Here is an 11,842-nt window from a genome sequence, read left to right on the forward strand (position 1 = left end):
AGCTGCTGCAGCCTGGTTTCAATCTTGTGAGCAGCCAAGAACCTTAGCCCCTAGACCACCGTGGTGGAGCGTTTGCGAAGTTGGAGAGGCAGTGTATGCACAGAGTTTTCGGAAGCCAGAAGAAGCCCTTTGGAACTGCATGATTTTTGAGTGACGTTTGGTATTTGGTAGGGTTACAAGAGAGTAAACATAAACGAAAGATGATCTATTCGAGGCAGTTTCTCCTGTTTCTTTATTTGCGTCAGCGCTCAAGTTCTCCCAGACCCTTCCCAACATTGAAAAGTCGCTGAGCAACTCCCTTGATGAGATTAAGCAAGATCTTCATGAAGTCCGGGCGACTAACAGAGTCCTCGACGGCATACTGTCCGGCAATCTTAGTCAATATCTTGGACATGATCTCCGCTGCCTTTTCCTTCAGTTTTTGCTGGGCTTCCTTTGCGGCTTTTGTGAAGTGTTCCTTGGCTTCATCGTAAGCTCCTTTGACGGATGACGTTGCCTTCTGTGTGGCATTTTTCAGAGCTTCTTTCGCTTTGGCCCACAAATCACGGATGAAATACTCGTCTCTCTGCAAAGAGAGAGAAAGAGAGAGAGCAATTTCAATGAACTGCTATAAGAAGTTTGGCTATTGAAAATAAATATTCTTGAGATTTATTCCTTATGTACAGAGGCACATCCTTAGCAATCATAGCAATCTTAGAGATCTTAACATCCAATTCTCATGCAATTAGAGGTGCCTGAACTGTCACTTCACATATTTGTGATAGTAGGTTGACAGTACCCCGCTACTGCACACACTGAACTTCGCTGTTCGAGAAATCATTCAGCGATACGTGGTGAGGCTTTAGAAACGTCCAATTGGGCCATGAATGCCGATGGCTTTGAACAGTGTCTTTTCTTGCAAGCAATCACCATCTGCTTTAGACACCACTGTTGTATCAGGCAGCAGAAATTGAGACACAAAGACATTGTCTCACCATTTCCATTGCCATAGCAGTCGGAATAAATGCAAGTTACATGGGAAGTATACGTTTTCATCTTTCAGAAAGCAATCACCACTTGTATATTTCTCCATCCTTTTCAGCGCTCACACAAGTTTTTACATGTTACAAAACACTGACAAAAAGTTCGGTAGATTCCCCGTAGCACAGAAATATATTTTATGTGAAGCATTAGGGAAGACGGGTGGCTGTGGTGTAACTTTTTGTGCGCAAAATATCGTCAAAAGCTGCTTAATATAGGTGTGAATGTTCCACACATACATACGTTGAACAGTCACGTTTGTTTTTTTATCACCAATTGTCCAGAGTTAGGCAATGATGTGAAAAGTAGCGTGAGTATTACTAACGCCAGAAGCGGTAAGCTGGTTGTAGCGCTTGTGCTTGTGAGGATGGTAGCCCTGGCTAGTGTTACGTAGACAAACCAAAGTGAATGGCGCCTATCCAATTTTCGTAAGTAAGTGTGCTCCTTTCTTTCTTAAATATATTTGCACCGTACCCACGGAACTTCTTTGAATCATGTATATATATATATATATATATATTTATATTCACAGCTTTCACGAATTGTGAAAAGCACTTAGTTTTCACTCTGCCTTCATTCACTCACCACAGAGTTCAGTTCTTCATCCTGAGCAAGCGCCTCTCCCACGTCGTCAAAGATTTCGCTCAAGAGAAAGGCCTCTTCGGCGGCGCTCTTGAACTCTGCTCCGACACTTGACTTTTGCTCGGTTAGTGTACGCGCATTCACTGAAATAAAAAAGAATAAAAACAAGAGTTCATACCAATCGCACAATTGTGGGGTCGAAAATATTGACAAGCCTATGAAAACATTTAGGGGATCCCACTTACTTTGGCAATCGACGTTACGCAATGCATGCGGAGACAAGATGACCCTTTTTCATCTTTTATTGAGCGATACGTTATGAAATATAGTTAAACATATATGCAAATGTTGCACACACGGACATATGTCAAACAGTCAGATGCCTATACGACCAGTTGTAGGCACTTGTGTAACGATGCCAACAATAAAATGAGAAACACCAGAAATGACAAGCTAATATGAAGCACCGGTGCTCGCCAAGATGGCAGAGCTGGATACTGCTACATAGATCAACTTCAGCACGTGACACATAATTACAGCTGACGTTAAGTCGACGTGAGTGCTGTATCTTAGGAGTACATATGCATTATGATGTACATATTACTGCATCCCCATTGAATGCTTCACGAACATCACGGTCAATTTGAAAACAAGTAGCCAGACATGAAGTGGCTCTGTGCTAGAATGCTCGATTGTCAAGCAGAACGCTTTGGTTCGATTCCTCTTTAGACCCTGACATTTATTCTGCTCATTCGTCCGTTCAATGCTGCTGAAGTCAACTTTTTCTTAACGCTCCGGCGTTAGTATTACCCATGTGTGTTCTCGCTGTTCCTGGGAAGATAATAAGTCTCAATCTTCTGTGACACATACCCGCATGCCAGTGGCACATATACGCCCACAGGTATGTTTCACTGTTTGGCATAAAGTGTTTCAAGACGTACGCAGCGGTACTATGACATTATTTATCTCTTCACCAGCGCGTCATTTTCGTCAAACTCGCTTACCATTCAGTACAAATTTTGGTTCACGCCAAGTTCAGGGGGTGATCACGAAAGCACAAAAATGTTAGCGACCAGACAGACAAATAGATAGATAGATAGATAGATAGATAGATAGATAAATAGATAGATAGATAGATAGATAGATAGATAGATGAAAACATAGATAGACACGCAGATTGACGCCAAAAGGGCTCGTAGTATGCAAACAAAGTCTTCGCCTTTAGAATTCTTGCTTTCGAAAGAAGTCATTACACTGAAGAGAGAGGATTTCGCATCAACATCAGGCAGGGCTGGAGAGCTTACTTGTTGAGCAATACTATGTACAGCCTTGAACTACCCTCGGTAGTTTTTAACGAAAAAAAAAACGTTTATTCTCTTGATTAGTGGCAAACAGTTTTAGCAGCTGTATGTACATTACGAAAACTATGTTTATTCTTTTTCCATCCAAACGGTATAATTATGAAATAAAATTTAAAAACCTTGAAGAATTCAAAGGAAAGCAGTATGGTTTAGTTATAGTAAATTTAAGTCAACTGACTTCCCCACTGCACTACGAACTGCAAGTAGCAATGAATTATTACAAACATGGAGAAAAAATTGTCGTCTAGGGTTACTTTCCGACGTAGCAAACTACGAGCTATCCTTGGACACGGCAGCGTAAGATTTCCCCTTGTAAAGCAGACCCACTCGGTACCAGTATCCTCATTCCCTAACGGCAATCTTCGCAAGGACTGACACTTTTCACTACTCCTTTTTCCCGCAAACGATAGCGTATTGGAATAAACAAATGGAAGCATTCCCCGAACACCCGTGACCATTTGTGTAAATACTGTTGTTTTGTTACCTCCTTATAATTGTACAATGAAGAAGTTGTTTTTTTTTCTCGTCTGTCAACCAAAATCATGTTGTAAAAGCCACTTTGCAATCTTTTATTTCTATTATTGGTAGGTATTTTTGCTCAACCTGCTTAGACTTCTTGCCTGCAGTATTTTGTAAATAATAAATTAATAAATAAAGTATGTGTACTTAATTTGTGTATTCAAAGAAAATTTTACTTTCTTAATGGAACCGTCATCACTACTGCGAAAAGAAAATGAACTACATGATGTACATGACGCCTTTCTCAGGGCGCCGTAATAAAGATTACAGAATAGGTGGGTTTTCCCATTGTATAGAGAATCGTCTGATACCGCTGTGGCACTGGTAACCCGGTGCCACAACTTAAAACTATCTGCTGTGTTCACTTGAGCACAATTTACGTGTTTCGAATACTCATCAATCTAATTGTGTAAAATTCTATCTCACCATTTTTTTTCTTATGAAATAAATGTCATACGTACCTGTAAAAACAAGTAGGCCCAGAAGGCAAGTGGCGGCAAGAAGCGACTTCATGTTGGCTGCGAGCATTGTGAAGCATTATGAGCTATTCAGAAGCAAGAAATGTGAAATATGCCAATTGTTTCGATTCTAAGATTTGGCAATGACAGCTATTTGTTAATATTTCATCTTCTATATTAAAATACTAACACAGAAGTAACATTTTATGACTACCCGTCTGTATTTGCTTTATCAATACCTATGTACTCTTACTATATCCCTCTTGTAAAGAAGAATAATTAACTATTTTTCCACGGTTTCACTTCATGGGTGATTTTGTCCCCTAATCTTCAGGACTTTAGTTCGAATGGTAAAACAATTTATATGTGGGGTTTAACGTCAAAAAGCACCATATAATTATGAGAGATGCCGTAGTGGAGGGATTCGAAGATTTCGACCACCGGGGGTTCTCTACCGTGCACCGAAATCTGAGCACACAGGCATACAACATTTACGCCTGCATTGGAAATGCAGCCGCCATTGCCGTGATTCAATCCCATGACCTGTGGGTCAGCAGCCGAGTACCTTAGCCACTAGACCACCGCGGCGGGGCTCGAATTGTAAAATCCGAACAATTCTTTTGTAGAAAACCAGGTTTAAAGGACTAATATGCCTGCAGATGAAGAGCAGAGCGTATCGACGCTACCGTTTTTAGTGACGCAGAACCCAGACCAAACCTCACGTGCTCCATGCTATTTCTTCGGTTTCCCTTCCTCTAGCCCACGCTATCGTAACTGTTTTTAACACGATATACGCTGAGTTTCAGCACAGACGCATTCAAGCGGGTCCCTGATTCACCCTCTTTAGTAGGAACTTAGGCCAATTGAAGTTCACAGTTCCTATACAAGTTATCCTACTTATGACATTTTGTTTCCTGCATACGCCAATAAATGAGGCTGTTTTTAAGCCGAATATCATTCAGATCTAACAGGCAATTATGCAAATGCAAGTATATAGGGAATATTATAAGAAGTAATTGTACAGTTATTGTCAAGAAAGATAAGTGAATGAAAATATAACAAACAGTGTGCAGGGGCGAACCTTGTGACCTTCGAAAACGCATCTGATGGTCGATACACTCAAATACAACGGCGGCTATCCCCTCATCAACTTTATTGGGTATATATGTAAATTAACGGGAAGCAAGGTAGAGTCAGTGCCGCCAGTTGCCATGATGGCGAGTCTGGCAGACTCTTTTTCTACCAGTTTGGCGTCATGTAGCGCGTGATTTTGTTACTAGCTGGCAGCTGACCGATAATCCCCTGTATACTATCTGAAAGCACTATGTCTGCCAGAACGATACCCTTGCTATGAATAAAGGAACAAAGTGTACAAATAACAGCTTGTTTTATTCGTTAAAACTTAATAATGAGATCTGAAAGACTATCATGTCAAAGAAAATAAGGGAATGACATTTGAAGTATTTGTACCGTAATGGCGAATTGGAGTGTTTTTACCTTAATTGCGAAATAATTGTAAAGCATTTACAGTACGATCACTTCACACAACTACCCCTATACGTTCCTTGGCATAATAATATCTTTCATCTCCTCAATACTGCGTCTAACAAAGAAAACGAGCCCTTAATTGCACACCTCTTGCTTTCATTAACCTAAAATGTCGTTCTGGCAGACTTGGTGCCTTCAGGTAGTATGTAAAAGATCATTGGTCAGCTGCCAGCTAGTAACAAGATGACCTGCTACGTGACGCCAAACAGCCAGAAAAAGAGTGTGCCACACTCGCCGTCTCGGCTACTGCCGGCGCTGACTCACACAACCACGTTTATTTACATATATACCCAATAAAGTAGTGGGAAGATGGCTGCCATGGTAGCTCAGTTGGTAGAGCATGGGACGCGTTATTCTAAGGTCGCGAAATCGGTCACTGCCAATGCTACGTTATGTTTTCAGCGACTTTTCGTTCTTCACAATTACGGTACAATTGCTTCATATAACATATGCTTCCTCTGGCACGGTTGTCTGTTAGATCTCTTTATTATACTGTCTAACTCACAAAGCCAGCCTTAACTACACTCTTATTTCCTTCTTTTTAAGCAGGTAATGCTTCGCAGTTTCTTGTATAAAGCACGCAGCATGACACAAGAAACAAAAAAAAAACCGCTGAAATACCCAATAAGTGCAATGGAAACTCACCAATTTTAGTAGTACACCGCAACCTTCCGAATGCAAATGAAGTTCGACTGCTGGTGAATATGAGATGCGCCCACTTTTTATACCTGGTAATCGGAATGAGCTCCTTTTTTGTTATTCCTCGAAAAGATATGTTGCCCCCATAAGGTCAGTGCTAGATACTGAGCTCGTATGCTTCACACGTGTGCATCACGTATTTCAAGACAAGTCCTTCAATCCATTGTTCATACGACTGATAAATGTACTGCTAATCAGTCCTAATCTAACAGGATGTCTGTTTCTGCGTCCGGTGTCCTTTCCTTCAAATGACCTATGGAGTTTAGTTGAATCGCACTAAACTTTGTTCAATAATACCGGTCTCATATAATTTTACAACAACAGAAACTTACACCTAATGTAATCGTACTGCCAGAAGTGTCACCTTTAAAATTGTGCTCCTTTTATGAAGAAATCGCTGTGCATCTTGTATTTTTTAAATTTTTCATTATTTTAAACTATGACGTGGATGGCATTCTTAAGCCAAAAGCCTGCGGTGGCTCATCAAACGGGAAGTTTGCGCATGGGTATATGCCACATGGATGGTGTGTCGCGTCCCATGGCAGCGGGATCGAGTGATTCAAAACTCATGATCACATGATGACATCGCGATATGACGTCATGATTACGTCACAGATGACAAATTGTGCAACGTCATTACGACGACACCACGATATCATAGTAACGGCACGTGACGCATTCTCACGTGAGAACGTCATTACGTTGCATCGTACCATGGTGAAGGGGGGTCTGTTCCAGCAAGGCGAAACCATGTGAGGTACCTCCAATACAGTTGTAGAAATGGCATTTTTCCAACAATTTACAAATAATACTGATGGAAAATGAATATTTGGAAAATCACAATAAGTTTGCTCCATTTCAAGAAGAAGCCTAATTTTCTATGAGTGGACGCAAGGAATACCTGGTGGACTTGGTAGGTCATTAGGTCACCGCAGCTGAGAATTTAGCTTAGCAGTGGTCATAGGTGCTCTCTTGCTTACTCGAAGATCGTCGGATTGAATTCCAGCCACGGCTTGCATTTTAAATAGAGATGATTAAGTTTGAGACCCGTGTTTGGCAATTTAAGCGCATGTTTTTAAAACCAAGGTTTTCGAAGTTCTCGCAGCCCGCCACTACTGCGTCTTTCATAATCATATCAATACTTCTCACGCAGCACATTACTATCCCTCTATCACTCTTTCGTACATTCTCATTTTACCTATGGTATAACATGTTGGGGCAATACTTACAATACTCACATTTCGTCTCTTCAAATCGTCCAAAATCATGCTATTCGACTAATTACATCCAGCCCACGTTTTTCTAATGCTAAATTTTTACTACATGAAAATAACATCCTTACTCTCACTGAACTTACTAAGTTCAACCTTGGCATTTTTTTCTACAGACTTCTTAATAATCAACTTCCCCCTACCATTTTCCCGTCTTCTGATCTTGTTATTTATAGTAATACCCGATTTGCACTAAACAATAACTTCCTTCTACCCAGTATACGTACTAATTATGGCAAACAAACTGTTAAATTCACTTCTATCTCATTGTGGAATACTCTTCCACTTAACATAAAATCTATCAGTTCATTTCATCAATTTAAGAAACAGTATAAATTGTATTTGCTTCATGCGGACTAACCATAAGACTTACTGCTTGTTTTATTTGACGTATGCTTTTGTTTGGTCTGTTTTTTGTATTTCTTTTTATTTGTTTTTTTTTATTTCCTTTTATTATTTAGTTTTGTATATTGATTGTTAAACTGTTCTATCGCTTTTTTTTTTTTTTTTTTGTACTTCACACCTTTATTTTGTTTTCTCTATTTTTTATGCGCTCAGTTGTACGCTTTGATTTATACTTACGCTCCTGTTGCTTTAATGTGTTTAATAACTCATTGCATTTGTACAGGAGGTCCCGATACAGTCACTTGACTATGGGACCTCCTTCTGTATACTAAATTCCTGTCACTTGTACCGAATTTTATTAATAAATTTCTGATTCTGATTCTGATTCTGATTCTGAATGTTTTGAGACGCCAAACCATAACATTGTATTCTATTATAAGTTAGCTTGCTCACAGCTTACACTAAATGGGTCATTCAAAGTTAATAATCTTTACGTGTTATCATAAAGAGTTTTTTCATTATTTGTAAACGTATTCATCCTGAGCATCATTGTCATGATAACTATTTAGGAGGCCTCTTATAATAACGACATCGCTTCGACACGTTCACCATCGTTAATTGTCCTAATCGTAAAAGCGTCCATCCTTAATTGCAATGGCTTCATTCTTAACGTCAAAAAGGCGATTTAGCGCTCACTTTTTATCCAGAGGTCTGCTTCAGCATGCTTGAAGTGTAAGTCCTCGTCTTGTTAACCTCATCGATTCTTAGTAATGCACATTACATGTACCTCTCTGTGGCCTATAAATAAAGCTGACTAACGGAACAGTAGAGCAGTGCCTGAGTCACAATCATTTTGCATTAAAAGCACTTAAAAACTTACCTTATATACTCGTGAACTTCAACAGTAGCTCCACATCATGGTATACTTGTTATTGATACCAGCGACACAGGTGTGCGGAAAACATTTTTACGTAAGTGGTCGTTTACGATGTTCAAATACTTTTATTGTTAAGGCGTTGCAGCGCAGACACACGGCACCAATGATCTGCTTTTAGTGTTTTCTCTCGTAGGCGCTAATGAAACCATGGCGCGCCAGTTAAAAAGAAAGCAATGAAAAGAAAACTATGTATCTCGACATCAAATTAAAAATCTGAAGCGTTGTCCGTTTGTTAAATTTAATATAAAGAGACACTGAAAAGAAACAACGAGTTTTTTTTAATTTATAAACTGTACTTTAAGAACTGTAAACTCATAAGTTTCACTGTCACAATGCATTGTTACCGGAGAAAATCAAGGTTAAATTTTCATTTCTGAATATCGCGCCGTAATATCCACACGTAGCGTGAAAATTCCACGAAGTTTTTTTTTCGTAATTTCGCCACATCGGCTCAATGTAATTTTCTGAAACTTCATATGCTGGGTTTCTGGCACCCACCGGTTAAAATGTACTTCCGTTTTATTGGTGTGAAGCTACGTAGGACCTAATAGGAGCCTTCAACACTATATGACGTCACAGTTTTCGGCGCACAAACCTCAAGGTGGCGTCTCCACCAAAATGTTTTTGAGCGTTTTCTCGCTTTCCAAGAGTAAAACTTGTGTTTTAGGGTTCGCGAGATTGTATAATTTACTTCTAATACGCAACAAAGTGTTTTGCTTTTTAGGCTTTAGGGTATTTTTATAATAACACATGATAAAACCCCTATGTTAAGGTTAGTTGCACTAGTTAAGGAAGCTTTCGCACAACTAGTGGTGTACATCTCCGACCATTGCAGACACTGCTTTTTCCGTTCCCTGCCGGCTGCTTGGTTCCTAGGGTTGGCCATAGACGCTTGCCGCGTACACACGTGACTGTCGTGCACCCCTTTCCCGCTTGTGCAAAATGGCGGGGTGAGAGCCCGAGCATAATCACGTGATGTCACGATGCGTTCCATAATTGCTCACGAGAGTAAAAAGAAAAAAAGCTATTAAAATGTTTTATTACACCTGCGGGGGATTATGAAATGAGTTCGTCCAGGGTAGTGGTGGTTTTCCGCGAAAGCTTTTGACATCAGTTTGATAGAAGACGGACCACCCTACGACATCGATGGCTATGAAGCCTAACTTTCACCACTTAGCACATTACGCAGTCAACCCAGACCAACGTGAACGACGGTCTACTTGCAATGACTCAAAAGCGGTTCTGCAATCTATGCTATCAGCTCTGTGGTACGGAACAGGCCAACAATATTTTTTGAGGTTATATGCATGTTCGACAAGGAACACAATGTCACATTTCAGTGGCTGCGAAGTCAGCGCATTGTGATAGGCCATTAATGCGCTGACAAGGCTGCTCAATCAGCTCGTCAAGGTGATAAGAAAGACAAATGTTCTATCAAAAAGGGCTGCTGCTAGGGTAGCTCAAGCGATCATGTCACAACTTATTCCACGAGTACACAGTAATTAGACTGAATAGCTAGCCCCTCCGTTAGCCCAACACCTTACTTCGTTTTCAGGTGCTGATTCAGTTCACCGAAAAGGAGCTCCTTTGCTTTGCCCTTAATGAGTAAGATGGGCTTTCACACAACCATTTCATTTTCGGGTTGGTATGGCTGAAAACACTCCTCGTGGCTTCTGAGGAAGCGAGAAGACACTTGAATACATATGCTACGGCTGCCCTTGACACAATAATCATAATAGGCGCACATTCACAATCACTATAGGTCGTCCTGATAGCAGACCCATGACGGCAAATGCTGTTTTAGCAGGACGTCGTAAGAAGCCATCGCGGATAAATGCGACAATAGCATTGCTAAAAACGTAGATGACAGTCGACTTGGATAAGTAGTTACAGGTCTGTGGCACTATTATGACTGTTTCTGCGTGTGTGCGTGCGTGAGCGTCTGTGCATCTGTGTGTACTAATCCTCACTCTTTTTTCCCTCTCTATTTGTTTATGCTTCTACCTTTGAAAGCCCTGTGACCCTAACTCGAAAAAGGGTAGACCTACCTTGGTTAGGTATGTTACCTATCCAAAATCGGAGCAACCCTCTCCTCTTGTCTCCTTTGCCTTTGTCCAATGTGGGCTACTTCATCATACGGTAAAATGAGATAATACACCAGTTTTGCTAATCTCTAAAAAAACTCTCATTGCCGTCCATCTTGCGTACTTCTCTTGCGTTGTTACCATGGTTGCGGTATTTCCCACTGACGAACAAACATCCTGTGCGCTATCCGCTGGCCATGGCATTCTTGATATGAAAGTGGCGTGAGTGGCGTTTTCGTGAAAGGTAGGGTAAACAAGCCCTATAATGGTTATAGCTCTGTGGAACAAGTAATCCACGAATACGCTGTTTTTTTAGAATGCAAACTAATTAACATCTCTAGATTTCCGCTCTCTCCTGTTTATTCCTTGTTCAGAAAAAATTACTTGCAGCGTAGTTTTTGATACTCGATTTACCTTGCGTTTAACGAGTGTGTTGCTCAAGCATTCTATTGGTGTTCTATGTCTTAATAAATACAAGTGCTAACATGGTGGCTAGTACGTGTCTTTCCAATGAGAATTTGTGTGTGTGTGAGAGAGAGAATTACCTTCTGACAATGAATGTAAGTTTTTTAACTGCGCTGCCATCTTTTTTTCTATAACAGACCCTGGTCGTTTTCGTTGCAAACTGCTAGCTGATGCGATGAAGTGCGGGAGGAAGAAGATACCATATCAAAGTCTGACGTAGTCGTTCGAACCTAGAACGACAGAACACATAGCAAAAATGTCACCAGTTTATATACCGAGGTTCTAAAATTGATTAGTCGTATTTTTTAATGTGGATAAGACCACGTATTATGAGAGAATTTACTGCAAAACCTTTGTGTGTCATTTTTCAGGAGGTCACGGCAACAGTTTTATGTGAACTGAATTACCCAAAATTTTTCATGATGCCTAACATGTGTAATATAAAAAACTGAAATGTGCATAATCGTGCACTTGAGTTAAGGTGCACGTTCTTTGGAAGCTGCTGGAGAGTCTGACTTAGCAGTCGACTACCGTAGCTCAAACGCGTCGTCTT

At 40.4% G+C, this 11,842-nt stretch overlaps 1 protein-coding gene across 1 annotated transcript; it reads right to left on the bottom strand.

The window, feature by feature from the left end:
- Window positions 1-208: 208 nt before the first annotated feature.
- On the bottom strand, window positions 209-6,267 carry LOC119178072 (uncharacterized). The gene is made up of 4 exons (XM_037429235.2): window positions 6,134-6,267; window positions 3,944-4,000; window positions 1,606-1,745; window positions 209-565 (listed from the first exon to the last, which is right to left on the bottom strand). Exons 2-4 carry the CDS (start codon window positions 3,993-3,995, stop codon window positions 242-244), a joined length of 516 nt encoding a protein of 171 aa, XP_037285132.1. The 5' UTR covers window positions 3,996-4,000; window positions 6,134-6,267; the 3' UTR covers window positions 209-241.
- Window positions 6,268-11,842: the final 5,575 nt, after the last annotated feature.

The sequence above is a fragment of the Rhipicephalus microplus genome, chromosome 1 (genome assembly GCF_043290135.1).
Source record: "Rhipicephalus microplus isolate Deutch F79 chromosome 1, USDA_Rmic, whole genome shotgun sequence".
NCBI classification, from domain to species: domain Eukaryota; kingdom Metazoa; phylum Arthropoda; class Arachnida; order Ixodida; family Ixodidae; genus Rhipicephalus; species Rhipicephalus microplus.